The sequence below is a fragment of the Castanea sativa genome, chromosome 9, assembly GCF_040712315.1.
Source record: "Castanea sativa cultivar Marrone di Chiusa Pesio chromosome 9, ASM4071231v1".
Lineage (NCBI taxonomy): Eukaryota > Viridiplantae > Streptophyta > Magnoliopsida > Fagales > Fagaceae > Castanea > Castanea sativa.
In genome coordinates this window covers 9,803,805-9,825,694 of record NC_134021.1, presented here as the reverse complement: position 1 = coordinate 9,825,694, position 21,890 = coordinate 9,803,805, and the positions used below count along the sequence as shown (strand labels likewise).

Here is a 21,890-nt window from a genome sequence, read left to right as displayed (position 1 = left end):
CCCAAAAGTGGTAGTACTAACCACAGTTTCCCAATTAATTAATGCATGGATTAATTATAATTATATATGAAATGAAGAAAAATTATATATAAAATAAATAAAACCTTCTACTCATATAATTGAAACTATTTTAATAAGAGATGTACTACGTCCACAACATGTTTACAACATTTTCACAATAAATCATAAGTAATTAGTTGTTATTAGTTCAAGTTTGAACTTAACACTAAGATTACTTCTTTGCCTCAACAATAACAACCAGTAACAACCTGCCACTTAAGATTTGTTGTAAAAATATTGTAGACATATCATTTTTCTTTTAATAATTACTATACGATTTGTTTTACAACACAACAAATTAATGAAATTATCACAATATTTTCACAACAGCTAAGATGTCAATCTCTCATATGTCAAAATAAAATTAAATAGAATATAAAATATTAGACCTGGACCACCTCAACTGAAAATAAGGATATTATGAAGTTGTTGCAATATTTTGTTGTGTCTTTAAACTTTCTTTTATTATACACTAAAAACTTTAATTGAGTTCCCAAAGTCCCATAAGATTCTAGATTCAAAATTCCTAACCAACATATTAAGGCCACTCCTAAAAAATTTCTCATCATAATTACTTGCATATGAGAAACAGGAAACTACACAAGAAACTACCAGATAATATTCGAAGAGTTATGGATACCAACACTAGGAAAATTAAAAATAAAAGGTTAAAAAATAAATTATATATACATGTGGTTCTAAGAAAGACTAAGAGGTGTGAGTAAAGGAAGTTTAAAACTTATACTGTGTATCAAAGAGTTACTTTTATATATACACCACTATAAGTTTTTTTTTAAAAACAACCTTCTCTCCAAAAATATTTAGTATTCTAAATTTTTTTTTTTTTTTTTTTTAAACTAAGAGATCACAAGATAGGCCTGCATGCTAAGCCCAGACCCGATTTGGAATTTGAACCCGAACCAAACAGGCACGTTTCTTGTACTCCACGTCCTACTACAAAAGCCCTAGTGTAAAACCCTCTTTCTCAACCTTTATTTTGTTGCCTCTAAAAATTTGGATTGCTAGGGTTAATTGTGAGTTGTTGAGTAGAGAAAGATGAAGGTGGTCGCTGCGTATTTGCTTGCTGTGTTGGGAGGGAACACCACCCCTTCTGCCGAAGACATCAAGAACATTCTCGGCTCTGGTTATTTTTTCACACTCAAAAAAAAAAAAAAAAAACCTTCTTTTTTTTTTACTTGTTTACTTGTACAAACATGTTTGTTTTGTATAGATCTATGTATGAGTGGTTTTTTGTTATACATTACTCATGTTTTCTTGGTTTTAGGATAAATTGCAAAAAGGGATTTACAATTTTATATTTTTAATATATATATATATATATATATATGTTTTGTCTATGTGTAGAATTTTATTATTATTAGTGTAAAATATTATTTTGGTCTCTAAACTCTAACAAAAGTTTATATTTTGTTCCTAAACTCTAAAAAGTTATTTTTTCATCCATAAACTTTGTGAAGAATTTTTTCAATAGTTTAGAAAAAAAAATTTTCAATAATTAGAAACAAAATAGGGATGCAAAAAGAACATTTTTTTCAATAGTTTAGGTATGAAAAATAAAGTTTTAAGGATATAAAAAAAAATTAAAAAAAAAAAAAAAACTTCAATAGCTTAGGGAAGAAATATAAAATTTTCAATAGTTTAAAGACGAAAATTGGACTTCTTCAAATATGAGGATGAGAAAAAAAACTTTAGGTAAAGTTTAGGGATTAAAATAGTATTTTACCCTTATTATTATTATTATTATTTTTTTTTTTGTTTCTTATTTTGGAGAGAGAAAAATATTATTGACCCATCTTTTGGCTTGGGAGTTGGGAGTGCCATTGTTTCAATTCAATATAATGTGACTTATGTTAACTAGTGTGGGAATGGGAGTTGTGAATAATGTGACTTCTTATTATTAGAGACCATACATAAGACTGTTAATAAGATATTCATTGTGTTACCGTTAGATTCTATAATGCCGATTTTGGATTATCTGTTTGCTTAGTTTTGTTGGGTATTTACTATTTTTCATAAATTCAATGTGGCCTATGAATAACATTTGTGGGAATTTTGGAGACGAGCCTTGTAGCACAAGTTGTTAATTTGTTTTTCTCTATTATGGAAATCCCCCTTGCATTAATGTACCACAATTGGCTGAGACTTCTTTATTGTTTCATGGTTTACAGTTGGTGCTGAAGCTGATGATGACAAGATTGAGCTTCTTCTGTCACAAGTTAAGGGAAAAGACATAACAGAACTTCTTGCTGCTGGGCGAGAGAAGCTGGCCTCAGTGCCTTCTGGTGGTGGTGCTGCAGTTGCAGTGGCAGTTGCAGGTGGTGCTGATACTGCTGCCGCTGCCGCTGCTCCTGCTGCTGTTGAGTCTAAGAAAGAGGAAAAAGAGGAGTCAGAGGAGGAAGATGTAAGCCTTTCTTGACATAATCCTTTTGGAACTAGTACATTAATTTTGCACCACTCATATTTTGAAAATTGCCCAAATCATAGTCTGCACTTTTTTGCATGAAGATTTCAGTTGAAAGTTGCATATTGCAAATCATAAAACTATTTCTTGCCCATGTTGTGAGAAGGAGTTGTACATGCTTTATTAACATGCATTATCATTTGAGTCATTTGTGTGGTGCATATGCCAATATGCTGCGTGTAAGGATCATATCATAACATGCCTTTCTGAAACCATCATATCATACTACTTATGTTTGCAGGTACTGAAAAAAAAAATTATATAGATGTATCTGAACTGTTGGATCTTATCTAATTGTTTTCTCTTTTACTTGAACTTGTTGCAGGGTGGTCTCTTTGGTCTCTTTGATTAAGGGGGTGATTGTTTTTCTCTCCGTTCGCAGCCTTTCTCAAATTCAGAGTTCCTAATTAGATGTTGAATTTTACTCGTGGAGTAACCTAGTTTCAGTGAACATTAGGTAGAAAAGACGCCTTATGAGTGTAGCTATGCTGATTTTAATTTATCAGAATATGCGAATTTGGTTTGTTATGTTATGGATATCATGTCTGTCTTTTTTCTTGCAATGGGTGGATTTGCTATAATCTTCAAGGAGTTGCTCTCACACCTAAATATTTGTGAAGCAAACAGAGACCAAGTAAATTGTTTGACTTGCAGTAATCTTCAGTACTGCTTCACAAACAATTTACTATATACATACACTTCAATCTGTCTTCGATACTGCTTCACAAACAATTTACTATATAAATACATTTCAATCTTGTCATCAATTCACAAAAAATTAGTAAATACACATACATTTTAACCAATTTATAAGGGACATGAGAAGATTTGATAACATAACCTTAATCCTAGAATCTTTTCATAGTTGGATGTCTTTGTTGCAAACACCAGGTTACAAGCAGTGCCAATTGAGCCACGAGTCTTGGCCAACCTTAGTCCCAAAATTATGGGTGGTTATACTCAAAAGCTATTCACGACCGATTTAAGGATGAAAAGTTTTACAATGGATATTATGTTTCTGCAGTTGCACACTATTGGAAATTTAAGCACCTAATATATGACAGTTTGGACCTAAATAACGAGCAGTAAACGTAACAAATTATTAAATTCAAAGCAACAAGATGGACGAGTATCTGTAGCCCATAATTCATAATTTACCAAATCAAACCATAAGAGATTAAGAATAACATTACAACAGAAGGAAAACAAAAGCCAACAGCTTTCATGTAATCTACATAGACAAGAAGTAGCATCAAAAGCTATCCATCCTCCCCCCTATGGAAGAGAGTTTTCATATCTTGCAAGCAAAGGAAAGACCCTCCTTTGATAGCACATCCAAATTCTGAACAGGAGGTTGCACCCTTGCAACTTTGGCAATAGCCTTGTTTTCCTCAGGAGTCCCACCCTCCAGGAAAGCTCCGAAGACCTTCCCATCTTTGATCCAGTATGATCCAAACTTGGGCTTCGGTGATTCTGGGTTATTGTCTCCAAATATCACTGTGTCACCAACATTGTCGCCATAGAATTGCCATGACAGATCAAATGAGCGAGAATAGAAGAATGGAAGGTAGTCATACTCCTCAGTTGTTTTCCCCTCCTCACTTGCCTTGATGGCCTGCAAAAACAGGATGCAATTTTATTTTATTTTTATAAAAGTACAATAAATGTAATTATGAGAGAGCCATCTACAAAAAAGAGAATTTCAAAGAAAGGAAGAGCAAGTGAGACGATTTAGCAGGAGGCACAGAAACAAAAATTACAAAATTGGAAATTATCCCCAATGGTCCGTTCTTTAATGATCTTAACATGCATTCTTGTTGTGGAAAAAAGAAATTTTATGGGTGATCCAATTTCAGAAAGAAGCATTTAGATGGGCTCATAATCTGTGAAGATGAGACAATTGAGAAGGTGCACACCTTCACAGCCTGCTCAGCAGATTTGCGTGAATGGTCAACATGTTCAACTCTTCTCAACTCCTTGTACAATTTCAAAGGGAAAGTGGCCACATCGCCTACAGCATATACATTAGGAACGCTCGTTTTGAAGAATGCGTCAGTCTGCAATCAACAAGTTGTGTCATAAGCTAAAATTTCAAAATTACCATCTGACACATACCAGGTAATTATAAGTCAAGACAGCAACACTGATCAGGGATTCCAGAGTAAGATAACAAAAACAGTCATCAGCAACACTAATCATATGTCACAATTACCTTAATGCCACCTTTCTCCTCTTCAACCTGACCTTTGAATAATGTCGTAAGAGGCCTTCCCCCAACACCAACAACAACAATGTCAGCTTTTAGCACCCTGCCATCCTTAAGCTTCACTTCCTTTACCTGAAAGATATGTAAAAAATTTCCATAAAACTTTCGGCCTCATAGATAATGTGAACATTTACCTCTCCATTTAAGTACTTACCTCTCCATTTGAATCAGCAGTAAACCCAACAGCAACTGTTCCCTTGATAATTTCAATTCCTTTGTTTTTATAAAAACCCTCATAGAAAGCAGCTATACCAGCAGTGAAAAGCCGAGGCACTGCAAAAACACAGCCTGAATTAGGAAACAAAGCATCTACCAATAAAATCCAAGAATGAATAGATACTTTCAAGAATTAGATAGTCAAATTAATAATACAAAATAATGCCTTATATTAGTCTCCACTTACTGCACCACGGTTCAGGGTAAACCATGCTGACATCCAAATTGTTGATTTTCATAACCGCACTAAGCTCAAGACCGATGTAGCCTCCTCCAACAATCACAACCTTCCCATTCTTCTTTGCTTTGATAGCTTCTATAAGCTTATCAGCATCATCAATTTCTCTCAAGTAGTAGATGTTTTTGGCATCAGCTCCTTGTACACCAAAATCTGTCAACCTGATAACCTGCAAAATAGCAAAATAAATAAATAAATAATTACACAGTGCAAACAAGATGGGAAAGGCATGCAAGAGTGGTTTCTGAAAATCCTCAGTAATACTTACAGATGAACCAGTTGCAATAATCAAAATCTGATAATTGAAAGTTTCTCCAGCAGCACTAATCAGAGTTTTGGCAGCAAGATCTGCTTTAACTATTTCTGTGCTGAGGATCAATTCTATTCCTGCAACCATCAATCAAATTTCAATGAGAACATGTTAACTAAGCCATTCTCCACTGGACATCTATAAATTATGAACAAAACTTAAATACAGTACTTAGGTGTTGTTCCTTAGGTTCCTCTTTTAAGATTCAGCCATGTGACTTTTTTCTCATAAGATGGAAGTGTATTTTTAGTTAAGTGCAGCCATATGGCTGAATCTTAAGAGGGGAACCTAAGAAACAACAATTAAGTATTGTATCTAAATTTTGCCTATAAATTATAAGCTACCAAAACACAAAAATAAGCAATGACTACTTCCTTAGTATAGAAACTTCTTGTGAATTGATACTAAATTAGAAGTGAAATTTAATGCTTGAAGCATAACCTTTCTCTTTGTACCACTCTGGAAGCAATCTCTCTCCTCCACTTCCAACACAGACATGGAACCCAGGGAGTCTGGCAGGAGCTGCGAAATACATGGAACAAGACCAAGTTAATGATCAATGGTATAGTGGGTTGTAAGTAAAAGGCCAGCGGTACAACACTCTAGCTGAGATCTAAATTCAGTCAAACAAACTAAGTATACAAATAATACTACTCACACTCAGGAAATAGGTAGGCCTTGCTAAGTGCAGGACGTTCATAAGGTGCCACCTGAATGGGAAAGCATAAATCAGGGAACATGCAATAGAAGTTTATTACAGGAGGTAACAAAAGCATAATCCTTGAACTGCTGTAACAGAAGAAAATTTTCAATCACTTAAGTAGCATACAGATGAAAGTTTTTGTTGTATTGGTGACTTTTAATATTAAATATATCCAGTATTGTTTAGTGGTTAAATTTGGGGGTCGTGCAATTTACTTCCAAGTGGGATGAAACATCTTAAATTCATAGTGGATCACATAATTGAATACTACAATTTTCTAACATATTCAATTTTTGCAACTATGTTATTTTCTCTATCGATTAATGTACTTTACTTCACACAACATCTCACATGACAAAAGTTCTGCAACTAGGCTCCATGAGACCTTAGTGCTTTTGATGCAAAGGCTGGTTAGGCCCACAGCTGATGCTGAATGACACAGTGGAAAAATTTGCGAAATAAGATCAGCAATACAACTCATCTGCTTTATGAGTTGTCAAGCCAGGATCAAGACGAAGAGAATGAGATATAAGAGTGCTAGAGCATATAAATAATATGATAACGAAACAAACAATTCTTTCTTCTTAGATCCCCTACACCCCTTTTTATGATAAAACTTCACCTACCATAGACTTCTAACAAATCTAAGAAACATAACAAAGATAGGTATAATAGGAAAGAAAATAAATCTAAAATCCTCATTCAAAATTCAAATGGAAATCCTAAGTCGCCTAGGATTCAATAAGGAAACATTAGTGAAAGTCTTTTTTTTTTTTTTTGTAAGTCAATTATAAAACATATTAACTCTACCCTATGTATGTGCTTACTGCTGAGTGTCATATATTAATTATTATATTCATAACCAATCCTGTCTGGAAAGAGAAAGGTTGCGGCAGGTTGACGGTTAGCATAAAATTTAGTCACTCTATTATGCATGCAAAAAATGAGTACCTCTAAAATATATTTAGTTTATTAAGGATATGTATGATGGAGCTATAACTAGTGTGAGAAAAAGTGTAGGCATCTCAAGTGAGTTTCCTATCACTATATGTTTGCATCAAGAATCAACGTTAAGCCCAAATCTCTTTTGCTTTAGTGATGAATCAGCTCACTAAATTGATTCCAAAGGAAGTCCCATGATGAATGATTTTTGGAGATGATATAGTTTTGGTTAAATAGGACTACAGCAGAGTACATATAATGTAAATTTAGTAAAACTAAACACAAACATGAAGAGGTTGTAAGACTACGGTCAAGAGATGCAAAGAGCAAGAGTTTTCAAAATCTTGGATCCAAAATTCAAAAATATTGATAGATTGAAGAGGATGTGAATCATAAGATAAAAGTAATGCGGATGCTGTGGAAAAGCATTTCAGGAGTATTGTATGATCCTATAATACCTATTAATTTAAAGGAGAAATTTTGTAAGACTAGTATAATATCAGCTACACTCTATGGTACTGAATTTTATTAAGAAGAAGCCTATACATAAATTGAGTGTAGCGGTTCTCAAAATAAAATAAAAAATTGCGTAGCTGAAATGAGAATATTAAGATGGATAAGTACAAATACAAAGAAAGATGGGAATCAAAATGAGGAAATTCGCTTAAATATAAGGATGATCCCTATTGATGAAAAGATGAGGAAGAATTGCTTGAAATGATTTGGTCATATTTAGAGGAGGGGGATTAATGCTCCAGTGATAAATAATGAGTTGATTCATGTTGAGGGAATAAAAAAATATCGATTACGACAAAAGAAAAAAAACCATTAATAGAAGTAGTAAAAAATGACATATCAATTAAAGAAGTGACAAAAAGTATTCGGATAGAATAAGAAATAAAAAATTATATATGATCAACCTTGACTAGACTATTGAAGATTCACAAAATTCTTGGTATTAAGACTTAATTTTTGTTTTAGCGGTTGTAATCATAAACCATAATTCTTGTTTTTTTTTTTTTTTTCTGCCTACAAATTGTATAAAAATTGTATAAAAATATCTCGTTTGTGAAAGTAAATAAAGAAAGCTAGTATTATCTCAATTAAACCATGAGCAATACAATGTGGAAATAATGAAGTCAGGAACATCATGAGTTCTAACACCGACTAGATGAACTTGACCAGATGAACCTCACCGTTAGCAAATGAAGTGCCCTGGCATAAATTTTTTTTTTTTTTTTTATAAGTATGTCCTGGCATATTATTATGCATTTGTACCCAAATTTTAATTTTTTTTTTTTTTGGGTAGAAAGGGAAATGTATTAAACTAAATAGCAATTACAGAGCGCTCATAAACCATCCCAGCAGAGTCCAGACTAAGTAAAAAGGCAACATCCGTTGGGGGTTCTAAGAAAACAACAAAATCTTGTGGGAGTAAGGCCCCCCCTCCTAGCAAGCGCGTCGGCACATTTATTTGCCTCACGATAACAATGTTGAATTTGAACCAAAGGATTTCTCTCAGACCTGACTTGCAGTCACTCACTAAGGCATCAATTCTATTTTGATTACAATCTTCCTTTTGCATTAATTCCACAGTAAGCTTGGCATCAAGCTCAAGAATCACAGCAGGAAGTTTAAGGGAAATGCATAACCTGATACCATCTCTAAGTGCCCAAAGCTCCGCTGCAACACTGGTTGTGTGCTCAACAGCCCCCATGTAACCTCTAATCCATTCCCCTTTGTTGTTACGGATTAGTCCTCTAACACCAGCTCTTCCGGGATTTCCAAGAGACGAACCATGTGAATTAAGCTTGTACCAATTCAAAGGAGGCTTGAGCCAAGGCACTCAAATAATCCGACGGGTAGCAGTCAGATTGCCATTGATTCCAATATAAGCAAATTCATTTGCTTTAGCTAAGACTTCATGCTTAAGATCCCGCTGACTTCTATCATTCCGAAACCAAATTCCATTCCGATGGGTCCATAAGGTCCAAATTCCAAATGCAAAAATAATAACCCAAGTTATATCCTATGAAGCACGGGTGCATTTCCGGATTCAGGTGCAAGTGTGAGACTTGGCAATTTTTTAAAAAGTAGGGTGCGGGTGCAGTTAAAAAAATATTTATTTATATATTCTATATATTTTTACAATTAAAATATTCTTAAAAAACACATTATATGTCCTTGGTTCACATATAAACTACTTTGCGCCATTGTGACGAGAATTCGTGACCCCTACAGAATAAACTACTTTTTTTAATTATTTTGTAAACAGTATAAATTTTTAATTTTACTAGTAGCAGTGTTCTGAATGCTAAAATAACATTTTAACATATTAGCTATTAATGTGTCTGTCTCTATCTGATTTGGGTGGCCTTGTCAAAGGGGGATAAGGCGACATCATTCTGCTGCTACAGCTGCAAAGTTCAAACTTTGTTGTTTTCCCAGTTATGATGAGGGTTTTGGGGTTTATCAACAACAGCTTCAATGGCCTCCAAAAACACAAAGGTATTGCCAAAATCAAATTCAAAGCAAACCCACTTGGGTTCAATCAATTTCAAAGCAGAGGCTTATCAGACTACAAGTTTTCCGGCATGATTCAAGGCTGATTTCGGCTGTTTCGGCCGCCAGCCGATAAGATCCGATTTGCCCGACACGACTCGATTCTGGCCGAATCGGCCCGGTTGGGCTCGAATCGAAGCTGAGTCAGTGCGAATCGAAGCCGAGTCGGTGCAAATCCGTAAATTTATAAAATAAAATAAAAATAAAAAAAACAGACGCGGCAGCGGCGTTGCCACGTCGGACGTGAGTGCGGCGCCCATTTTGCCGCGTCTGTACATCGTAGGTTATATCCGAAGAAGCCAAAGTTTTGGTGCTACAACAATCAAGCCGAAGCCAGTCAATGAACTACAAACTGTAGGACAAAGCAGGTAGAGGCAAAGATAAGGCAGCCCAAAGGTTTTGGGCAACATGGCAATCTCTTAGAACATGAATGATTGTTTCTGTACCTGAGTTACAAAGCCAACAAACAGTAGGGACATCCATTCCCCTGGCTGCAAGTAATGAGCTAACAGGGATGCTTTTGTGGTAGCATTGCCATAAAAGCATTTGATTTTGGGGATAGATGTCACCCTCCAAATCCACTCTCCATCAAAACTATCATTACAAATATCATCCTCCTCCAATCTAGTCAACCTATACACTTCCTTCAATTCAAAACTTCCACTTGGAGAAGAGGACCACGTAATGCGGTCAGAAATTTGGGCAAAAAAGGATACAGGGGTGGCTTTCATTTCCAACATCAACCTCTCAGGAAACACAAAGGAACAATTCTGCCAATTCCAACCCGAGAAGCTAACCACTTCCTTCAACTTCATATCCTCCTCCCCCCTGTTGAGAGGCCCTACAATCAAGCTCCGAAGAGGCCCTCAGTCCAAAGAGATAATTGGCTATTCTTGCCAACAATCCATTTTGTACCTTCTAGGAACACTAATTCACCTTTGCAGATGGCAGCCCAGATAGAAGAGTAAGATCCTCAAACATTGCTCGGATTAGCTGCTCTCCTTTGAGATCGATATTTTTGAGCAGGGACTCTGGGCCCATAAGGATGAGGATTCTGTTTGAAGGCGCCAATTTAACTTGGCTAGGCTTGCAATATTTTTTTCCCTTGCTGCCTGAATACCCAGCGCCCCCCCCCCCCCTCTCTCTCTCTCTCTCTCTCTCTCTTTGGCTTAGTAATCTTCTTCCAACTAACCAAATTGATTTTTTTTTTTTTTTTTGCTTTCCAAAGAACCCCACAAAAAGTTACAGCTCAATCTATCAATGCCACTTAAAATTTTAACCGTAAGTGCAGCACATTGCATAGCATAATTCGGAATGGTGCTGGTCACCGCTTGAGTAAGAACAAGTCCTCCGGCAAATGAAAGCAAATTCGATTTCCACCCTGCAAGCTTGCAAACCCGCTCTATAATATAGCCAAAGTCTTGAGTCCCTGCCAAGTGTTTAATTGGAATTCCCAAGTATTTTCCAAGAGAAGGGGTCAAGTGAAATCCCAAAATATCACACATCTCAGCCCTCTCATCAGCTGATACATTAGGGGAGAAATAAACCCGAGATTTATCTTGACTTACCTTCTAACCGGAGATACTGCAAAAGGAATCAAGCACCTCCCTGACAGCCACACAATTTTTCCGATCTGCTTTCACAAACAGTACAAGGTTGTTCGCGAAGAACAAATGGGAAACCTTATTAGGATCCCAACAATTTGAATTGCATTTCTCTGAAATAAAGGCTCCCAAAACTTCTATACGCAAGATGAATAAATACGAGGAGAGAGGATCCCCTTGCCTAATTCCTCTAGATGGAAGGAAAGGATCTAAGGCACCCCCATTAAAGAGAATGGAAATAGATGAGGAGGATACACAACTAATAATCAACTTAATCAGGTGGCTTGGGAATCGAAAGAGAGAGAGGGAATCTCTGATAAAACTCCATTTGAGCTGGTCATAAGCTTTCTCCAAATCTATCTTAATTTTCGTACACCCGCTCCTCCCCTTTTTTTTTTGGACATAAAGTGGATAATCTCCTGCACTATAATGGCATTATCAATACCTTTCCAGCCTGGAACAAAAGCAGTTTGATAAGAAGATACCAAACCAGGCAGCAGGGGTCTTAAGTCTTCCAACAACAATCTTTGAAACGACCTTATACACCGTATTACACAGACTGATTGGCCGATAGTGATTGAAGGACTCTGGATTTTTACATTTGGGAACCAGTGTGATGAGAGTGTGGTTAAAGTACTCCGGAATCATACCTGAAGAGAATATGTCTTTCACTTCTTTCACAGAATCACCCACCAAAAGCCAAAATCACTGGAAAAAAAAACCCCGCATGGAGACCGTCAGGGCCTGGGGCTTTAAAAGCCTTAAAGGACCATAGACCGGTTTTAATATCCTCATCAGAGACCGGGCGACTCAGATTTGCTATCTCCTCCTCATTTAAAAAATTGTGCCAACAAGGAGGATTCCAATTTGATATGATGGAATAGGTATGGGTGGAAGAAAATAGCTTGATGTTCCCATTCTGAATGAACTCAGCAATTTCTCTATCTCCTGGAATCCAATTGCCTACCATATCCTTCAGACAAGACATGCAGTTTTTCCTTCGACGAACCAGCACTAACGTATGATAAAATCCAATATTTCTATCCCCTTCTTCTTCTTTTTTGATAAGTAAGAATGATATATATACGAAGGTTACTCTATGCCTGAAAAACAACCCAGAAATACAAGAAAAAGAAAACAAAGAGAAACAAGAGAGAAAACCAAACAACAAAGAAATTACACTAGGAGAAGGGAACAAAGAAAAGAGGGGAGGAAATCACTAGACGTGAGTCCCCACGCCCGAGACCAATCAAATAGAGTTCCACAAAAAGAAGCAAGCAACTGATCACTAGAGCTATCCAAGTCCTCAAAAGTCCTCCGGTTCCGCTCCTTCCAAATACACCAAAGGATGCACAACGGCACTAAATTCCAGATCTGAGATGAATTCTTCCCCAGCCAATTCCACCATCCAAAAAGCAAGTCTGGAATCGAACTAGGCATAACCCAAGCCAAGCCAAAAGTTATAAAAACAAAGCTCCATAACCGATAGGCCACCTCACAATGAAGAAGAAAGTGATCTACCGTCTCTCCACAATGACGGCACATAATGCACCAATCCACAAAAACCAATCTCCTCAATCTCAAATTGTCTCCCGTTAGGATCTTATTCCAAGCTACACACCAAACAAAAAAAGAAACTCGCCTAGGGGCCTTTACTCTCCAAATAGCTTTCCAAGGAAAGATAGTTGAAGGAGAATTTCTTAATTTGTTATAGTACAACCGGATTTCAAAAGCCCCATTAGGCTTCAATTTCCAACTCATCCGGTCTCCAACATCCATAGGAGGGATTATAGCACCCAACATACGAAGAAACCGCAGCCCTTCATCCATCTCCCAATCATTAAAAAATCTACTAAACCGAACATTCCAAAATCTTCTATCCTCCGCCCCCTGCCTATGCAAAGAAGCTTCAACAGAAGCCTCCTTATCAATGGCAATTCCATACAGCCTAGGAAATGTCTATCCCCTTCAACCAGCCATGTAATTCAAGATTTCATAGCCCAAAACTCTTCTTCAATTTTGGAAATGTCATGAAATTCCGATCTAAGCTACCTTTCTAATTCCGCCAGAAAGCTCTTTGGGTGAGTGGAGAGGGCTACTTGAATACCCCAGAGTCTTGCAAGCAGCCTCTTCTTCCGTTGGAAGAGATTCCCAAATATATTTTTATTCCAAATTTTCGCCTTATCTGCAAAAATGGCAACTACACTAGATAAACCAGTCAGGCCGGACCAATCTTCTCTGACGATACTCGGGAACGTAGGATGGGACAGCCACATAGGTTGGAATCTAAAAGGCCAAGGCATTTTAACATCATGATTCTTGTCCAAGCATAGCAGAATAGGGCAGTGATCGGAATGAGCCCTTTCAAGGTGTTGGACCAATGCATCAGGGTAGAGGAAATTCCATTTCGCATTAATAAACACCCGGTCGATCCTTTCTTGGATCAGATGATTTAAGAGTCGGTGGTTAGACCAAGTGAACCAGGCTCCAGAATAACCAATATCAATCATCTGGCAGGTATCTAAGTACTCATGGAAGATAAAGGCCCTGTTGATGTTAACAGAATGACCCCCAAATTTATCCTCACCCATCAGGACCTCACCGAAGTCCTCTGCAATCACCCAAGGAAGGGAATGTAGACCCGACACTGCAATAAGATTTTCCCAGAGGAGGCGTCTTTCTGCAAACCTTGGGCTAGCATAGGCAGCAGATAATAACCAAGTGGAATTAGAGCAGGTTGGGGTAACCACCGCATGGATTTCTTGCACTGTTGAGGCAAGCTCCATGACTTCCACCCGGGAGGGGTTCCAGAGCACCCATAACCCACCAATCAAGCCGATAGTATTGGCAAAAATTGCCCCATCAAACAGAAGCTTACTAATAATTCTTTTCGCCCTTTCTCCACAAGTTTTAGTTTCGGTTAGAATTAAAATTGCAGGAGAATGAATGCGAACTAAATCAGACACATTATTGCAAGAATTGGGGTTAAGAGACCCCCTACAATTCCAGATAATTAAATTCATGGTAACAAGGAAAAGGAGAGAGCAGAAATCAGGAGGATAAAGGCACATCACCTCCTTCTTCCAATTGCATATGCCCTGGTGTTTCAATTACCATTTGATTGCCATCACACGGGTCATCTAGGCAAGCACGATCAGCCTCATCAATATGTCCCAGCTTCCCTTGACGAAGAGAAGGATCAATTCTTTGCAGTATGTATTTAGCAATACTTTCCAAGGCTACCTTAACAGATGATTGTGGGCCTTCATCTTGGGTCAGCTGGGTTAAGTTCTCCATTGAAGGAGTTGTTGGTGGGTCTGGGTGTAAGTTAGTCTCCATACCCACCTTCTCCACCTCTTCCCTCATTTGCAACTCCAACTCCTGCACCTTCCGGATTGCCTTGCTACTCATATCTTGATTCTCATTGGCTGAAGTGTAGCTAGCAAGCTTTGCCGAGGGAGACATGGAGCCCCCCGCTCTGAACTCTCTGACTTTGGCCAAAGTAAAGTCTGAAGTTTCTAAAGAATTCAGCTTAATGCCCTTCTCAGAAGTGGGACCAAAAGGATTGAACACCACTTGTTTCCAAATGGGTGAAATTTTCCTGCTTTTTCCTTTCTTACTCAGGTTCTCGGGCCTTAATTTTCGGCTTTAAGCCTAGACCGAAGGTCTTTTCCCCAATTGATGGTATCACATGTTTGAGGTTGTCTAAGGGAATGGGCTCTTCTACACGCTCCTCTCTACTTAGGCTACTATAAATGGGCTTATTGGGCTTTCGCTTTCCTACGCTACTGCCCTCCACAGCTTTACCTGAGCCCAACGCTGACCTGGACATACTATGAGCAGACAAGCTCCTTGGACTTTGGTTAAAAGAGGAACACTGAACATGGTCTTTCAACCCCTTCCTACTGAGTTGCTTTTTCCGTGATACCAAAACCCACGGCCCGAAGGCATCTTGCGCTACCTCTGATGAGGTTTGTCTCGGTTCTTCTTGGCTTTTTCCTGCATCGTGCTTCTCTGCTTCACAGACTCCCTCTTCTCTCACCAAAGCTTGAACTTGGTAATGGCATTGCTCCGCCTTGTGACCCACACGTCCACATGCAAAGCACAAAGAAGTAACTCCCTCATACTGAACCGGTTGGTCAATCCCTCCCATCTTTAGGAGTTTGGTGATCGGCTCATTGAAGTTAACCTGAACGCAAAGTCTAGCAAATCTGCCTCGGGACTCAGCCGTCGTATGTGTGTCAATTCTTAGCACCAGACCAATCACTTCCCCAATCTCCCTAAGAGCTAAAGGTTCATAATATTCTATAGGTAACTCGGGCAGCCTCACCCAAACTGCCACAGATGATAAACTAGCCGTAGACGGCTTAAAGTTAGGCTCCCAACGTCAGATGGAGAGGTAGTGCCCACCAATAAACCCTAAACCCTAAATTTTAAAATTGTACCATACTAAGTACACAAACACATTGTGACAGAACACAATAATTCTTGAAAAAGACATGACATGTTAGGGATAATTAATTAATATATCATTTTAGATATATTTTATTTATTTTTAGACATACTTTATGTTTATTTCAAGTTTTGAAAATAAATAACAACAATCAAAATCTATTAAAACACATCTAAAATCAAAAGTAATTTTTTTAAATAAAAAAAAAACTATAGTTTTTTCTTCCATCCTAATGTGTGACACGCCAATGATTTGGGGGTGTCCATGCTTCTTTTAGATACCATATCTTTCAATGTAAAATAGATTATAAAAATTATTTTAAAAAAAAAAAAAAAACCAGTGATACAACAATTTAAAACCTAGGAAGCATAGACACGGCATGGACACATACACGAATACAGGTATGACACGGAAATAAGGGCAATTTCTAAAAAATTATAACATGACACAGCTGATACGACCCCAAATGAAGTTTAAGTTCTTCCTAGTTTAAAACCTTTGCAGTCAACATAACAAAACAATGACCGGAATGCCAGACACCACAATCGCATAATATATGTAACTGAGTCTACAATGGCATAGAAAAACACACCGCCTCTTTGGAAATGATTGCCAGCTCTCCTGGCTTAACACCCTGTTTGGCAAATTCCCTAGCCGCATATCCCTATTACGTCAACAACATTTAATTCAGAATAAGAAAACAAAAATCCATCTACACAAAAATTATTAGAAAAACAACACCTCTCTACACACAATCTATAGCATATACAACACCGACATTTTATACATGCAATATTGTGTTACTTTCTAATAAATCAAAATCCGAAAATAATTTGATCTTTTTGTTTTAATTCCGGCCAGAAAAACCTAATTCACTTCGCTAATTTCCAAAACACAACAGAGATTCAATGAAACGCTTAGTGAATTATGTTTAATCCTCAATTATTTGAATATAGTTCATAGTGTTGACTGAAAACGCTAAGCAAATGAAAATTCGAAAAAAGCATATAGATCTGTGTTCTGTGTAATATTCAGATTAACAATTCAAAACCGAAAACCGAAAATCATCAGCGATCCAAATAAATCAAACAAATAGCAACTAGAAACTGCAAAATTTACAAGGACAAAAGTCAAGGTATCTGATCGTGAAAATGAAAATGAAGTCACAGAGCAAATGATCGAGAAAACTCACGGCTGAGACTCCGCCACCGACGATCACGTACTTGAAACTCTTGGCCGCCATTGATGATGATGATCGAAATGGAGCTTTTGTGCCTCTTTTGCTTTTGCTATGAACTGAGAGACTTTTGTGTGTGTGTGTGTGTGTTTTTAACTGATAGAAGAGGAAAAATTCAATTTTTTTTTTTTTTTTTTTTTTTGAGAATCAGGAAAAATTCAATGTGATTAGGTGTGAATGTGCGAGATATGCGACAGGTCAGATATTTAATAGTGCGATTCTATGCCTATTGGCGGACTATATATATATATAAAAAAAAAAAGAGAAAGTGGGTGCTTATTTTTAGAATACACCGATCGTCCACGGGGCAGTATTTTGACCGTCCACTCTGCTGACTCTGCATCCTCCCGACATCCCATTGCAGATCTTTTTCTTTTTTCTTTTTCTTTTTGGATAAAAACTGATCGTCTTATTTGTTCGAAGATAATTTTTGTTGTTTTTTTATTTGACCATGTATTTTTTTTGCTTTAATTTTTTGGGAAAATAAAATACGGCTGAGAGAGTATACTTAAGACCTGGCTTTATAATTTTGAACAAAAATATGATCTTTGATCATTAGAGGGGGGAAAATTTGAAATATTCATGGTCAAAGAAAAAAATTGGAATTTAGAAATATACTAAAATCCCCTATAATATATAATTTTAGTATATATAATTATATATCCTAAAATTATGGATCTAGAGATGAGAGCTGTTGTGTAATGCAAAATTGCAACCCATTTTGACTTTTTATCATGTTTTGAAACAAATAAACTCCTAGCTTCTTGTTATATGTCTAGAATGTAGAATTACCCAAACCAAGACCAGGTTCAAATTCAAACCCCCACTCTCTCTTATAATCATTTTATTTTCTTTTTCTTTCAAAAAACCCATATCTATTCTAGCCTAAAAACCTACTTTTTCTATATTACACAACCATTTCCAAAATTAGCCATAGTCTGATTATTTATTCTACCTTCTAAAAAAAATTATTTTTTTTACTTTTTCTATTTTACACAACCACTTTTAAAAAATATCCATAATCAAATTATTTATTCAACCTTCTAAAAAAATATTATGAATTCTACATAATATTTTATTTAGATAATTATTTTTCATTATTTTTTATTATTATCTATATATATATATATATAGAGAGAGAGAGAGAGAGAGAATTTGATGAGAAATGAGAGCAAGAAAAGGGAGAAAATAAAATAAATTATTGAAATACAATATGAATAGTGCTTGTATATATATTTATAGTTATCATAACAGCTTTTTACAAACTTTTGCATGATCATTGTTTGATGTGAATAATTTTTGAGTTTGATTGATTAAAATGTAGCCCTTATTATATATACTAACCTCATCATATGAAGTTTTTTTATTTTGGTCTAGTGTCATAATTTTCCTTTAAAAAAAATGGATAGCTTTGTTTTGAAGACATGGATTAGTGGAAGAGTATCATATTATGTAGGCATTTTAAATGGAGTTGGAGATATATTTTTATCGGGTTGTCCTCAAGTTTTTTTCTTGTTAAACGTAAGGTTTAGGGATATTTATGAATCACATAAAAATCCAATACAAAGAGGGAAATTCTCTTATATATATACTAGCCTCGTTACACACATTTTGTGGGTGCGATGAGGATTTTTTTTTTTTTTTCTTGTCTACTATACGTGGTGTTGAAGCCTTGAAGGTAATATCAAAGTGAATTGATAAGTTTTTTTTTTTAATTTTAATTTTTAGATAAGTTTGTTTTGAATGTATGGATTAGTAGAAGAATGTCCTATTTTGTAGGCATTTTACGTGGTGTTGGAGATATATTTTTATCATGTTGTCCTCAACTTTTGTCTCTATTAAACATAAGGTTTAGTGATATTTATGAACCACATAAAAATTCAATTGAAATAGAGGAATTCTCTCTCTCTCTCTCTCTCTCTCTCTCTCTCTCTCTCTCTCTCTCTCTCTCTCTCTCTCTCTCTCTCTCTCTCTCTCTCTCTCTCTCTCTCTCTCTCTCTCTCTTTGATACTATGTTTGTCACGCCCCAAACTTGATACTTGGATTTGTAACCATGATTGTCATGCCAATATCAAGCTTGAACCTAATATTAACAAGAACCAACTAAACTTTTTCACAAAAGATTTTCTTTCATTCTTATTTCTTTACTTTCTTTATATAATTTCTCTCATTTGATGTTCAAAGCATCTACACTGTACTCAAAGAATAACATAATTCACCAGTCATTCAAATTGCACACTTTCACATAATACATCTTTGATTACACTAAAATACAACTCTAATCAGCAAATCATAAAATACACAATACTACAGAGCTAAACATCAAACTGCCAAAAGGGGCTAAACTTTTAAAACTAAAACGTAGCTCCTCCCAAAACTCGACTAAGACTCCCTCGACTCCAAAATAAAATCTGTTGACTGAAAGAGTGGAAGGGGTGAGTTACACAGCTCAGTAAGAATAAGTTACATGAAAATTGAATAAAAATGCACATAAATAAAATCATTTCATTTCATAAATATCCAAATAGGAGAACATCTTTTCACATATAGTATTTTATACTATTTATAATAATAACTTATACATTCTTCCTAGAAAAATAATTGTTCTCTTTTTACTTATCAAAATAATATTACAAAACTTTTTAGACAGAATTTATTTCATTTTTTTACAAAGTCACCAAACTTGATAACATAAATTAGTGTTTATATATATATAAATTAGAATCTTAGATGATTGTGGCTTGGGGTGTGAAATTCAGAGAAGGAATTTCAAAGGCGGCGACTGCTAAGGCACACGTAGTTATGTACTCACGGTTGTAGCAGAACATAATTTTCTACGTATTTTTTGCGTTGTGACGTCACTGATGAGTCATGAATCTCCTGACCATTAATTAGGATGATCTAGAAGGTTTGAATCCGCTGGAACGATCTCAAAAAAAAAAAAAAAAGGTTTCATAGTTTCGTATAAAAGAGACTAAAAAGGTGTAAAATTTGAGCTCACAACCACAAGTCTGACCACGTCATCATTTGTTGATCACGTGCGTACATTGGGCCAATAAACTAAGAGAACTTTTGATGAAAGGCCACTGTCCACACTTGTTAAGAATCTTGGAACAAGTTCACCGTTCACACCTAAAAATAGTACAATGGCAACATTGTAATTGTGATCGTACACAAAGTTCCAGCTTCCAAAGTCATCTTTCTTTGACAATATTTTTTGTTTTTAGTTTTTCTTGAGTGATTCTTAAACTTCAATTATCAAATTTTTTTTAAAAAAAATTTAAGGGAATCAATATGTTCTTTTGAGTTGTGATTAGGTTACGAATCACATATTGCATAATAAATACACCAATGTGACAACATGACAATTCACATAATTTAAAGAATGCAATTTAAATTTTAACCAAAAAATTAATTGAAACTTTATATTGTGTCTAAAAATTGTATCAAAATGTTCCTAAATTCGTCTATTAACAAATATCTTAAGTACGCTCGTTAATTGGACACACACATACATATTCTCCCTTTTGAGGGTCATTATGTTAGTTTAGATTTTCAAGGATGGAAGGAGAGAAAAATTGTACTTTCAAGAATGCCAAACCTTTTTAACAAGTTTTATTTCTTTAAACCAAAATGCAAAGTGCACTCTCTACTTTTGTTCAATTGAGTTTTCTAAATTTCGAGTTTATTTAATTCAAGACTTTTGTCAAATTTCGTTAAAAATTGCCTTAAAAATTTATTTTCGCTTAAAAAAATCTAAAAATTTAATAAAAATATTTTATAGTTTTTTATGTAAAATTAATAATAAAAAAATTCCATTGGTTAATTTCATAGTTAGCAAAAAAAATTTTAACAAAATTTGACAAAATGTCTAAAAATTAAATAAATTTGAAACTTATAGGATTGAATTGAGCGAAAGTAAAGTTAGAGAATTGAAATAAATTTCAGTTAAATTTAAAGAGTGCAATTTGCATTTTAACTTTCATTTTTTAATCATATAAGGAACAATTAAACAAGTTTAATATACAAGTAGGACCTCCTATAATACCAATATGGGCAATAAGAGAAGTGTTTTCTCCTATCCCTGTTTAAGAGCAACCACATTGATGTTTTAAAACCACATAAAAGTTATTTTAGCAACGCAAATCACAAAAAAAAAAAAAAAAAAAAATATTTGCTACATTGATGCTACTATATCTAATAAAATTTACCAATTTGCTATAGTGAACTGCTATTTTAGCATCTTTAGCAATCCACTGTAGCAAGTTGCTACTTGATTTTATTACTATTATTTTTTTATTCCAACTCTCTCTTAACCTCTCATTCTCTCTCCAACTTGTTGTTTGTGAAAAGAAATTGTTTATATTATTTAATGTGTTGTAGGGTAAAATTTAACAATTGATTTTGGATGTATTGTAAAGTAAGGTGTTAAAATAAATTAAATAGGTTTTTAAGTGGCTAAAAACTAAAATTTTTAGCACCACTACTATGAATGCTCTTAGAGCATCAGTATGCAACATGCTAAAACTCTAAATATGCTAAAATTTAGCACCAAACCCCATAAATCTTGCATTACCCACACTTCCAATTCTAAAAAATTATACAATTGAGCTACAGTACGCCAGTACCATCCTACTTTTATGTTTGTACCGCAGCAAGATGGTATTTTTAAAAAATAATATTTTATTAAGTTGTAGGTTTTTATTTGAGTATTGGGTTATGTGGGGTATAGCAATTTGGTAAAGTAGTATTGCCACGTGTCATACCAAGCGCCGAGGAGGCTAGGGCAATTTCGAGGAGATCCCACCCTCGGATTG

General features: G+C 35.5%; 2 protein-coding genes across 2 annotated transcripts; one reads left to right on the top strand and one right to left on the bottom strand.

The window, feature by feature from the left end:
- The first annotated feature begins 1,047 nt into the window (after window positions 1-1,047).
- Window positions 1,048-3,105, top strand: LOC142611311 (large ribosomal subunit protein P2-like). The gene is made up of 3 exons (XM_075783419.1): window positions 1,048-1,204; window positions 2,250-2,482; window positions 2,868-3,105. Exons 1-3 carry the CDS (start codon window positions 1,117-1,119, stop codon window positions 2,892-2,894), a joined length of 348 nt encoding a protein of 115 aa, XP_075639534.1. The 5' UTR covers window positions 1,048-1,116; the 3' UTR covers window positions 2,895-3,105.
- Window positions 3,106-3,618: 513 nt separating this feature from the next.
- LOC142610715 (monodehydroascorbate reductase) lies at window positions 3,619-17,257 on the bottom strand. The gene is made up of 10 exons (XM_075782632.1): window positions 17,029-17,257; window positions 16,429-16,500; window positions 6,231-6,282; window positions 6,014-6,094; window positions 5,531-5,649; window positions 5,212-5,431; window positions 4,963-5,081; window positions 4,755-4,880; window positions 4,459-4,599; window positions 3,619-4,157 (listed from the first exon to the last, which is right to left on the bottom strand). Exons 1-10 carry the CDS (start codon window positions 17,077-17,079, stop codon window positions 3,834-3,836), a joined length of 1,305 nt encoding a protein of 434 aa, XP_075638747.1. The 5' UTR covers window positions 17,080-17,257; the 3' UTR covers window positions 3,619-3,833.
- Window positions 17,258-21,890: the final 4,633 nt, after the last annotated feature.

Coding starts and splice junctions, on each gene's coding strand:
- LOC142611311 (XM_075783419.1), top strand. CDS start 1,117: ATGAAGGTGGTCGCTGCGTATTTGCTTGCTGTGTTGGGAGGGAACACC. Junction 1,205..2,249: donor CAAGAACATTCTCGGCTCTG/GTTATTTTTTCA, acceptor CATGGTTTACAG/TTGGTGCTGAAGCTGATGAT. Junction 2,483..2,867: donor AGGAGTCAGAGGAGGAAGAT/GTAAGCCTTTCT, acceptor AACTTGTTGCAG/GGTGGTCTCTTTGGTCTCTT.
- LOC142610715 (XM_075782632.1), bottom strand. CDS start 17,079: ATGGCGGCCAAGAGTTTCAAGTACGTGATCGTCGGTGGCGGAGTCTCA. Junction 6,095..6,230: donor GGCCTACCTATTTCCTGAGT/GTGAGTAGTATT, acceptor TGTATTTCGCAG/CTCCTGCCAGACTCCCTGGG. Junction 5,432..5,530: donor TTATTGCAACTGGTTCATCT/GTAAGTATTACT, acceptor GCTATTTTGCAG/GTTATCAGGTTGACAGATTT.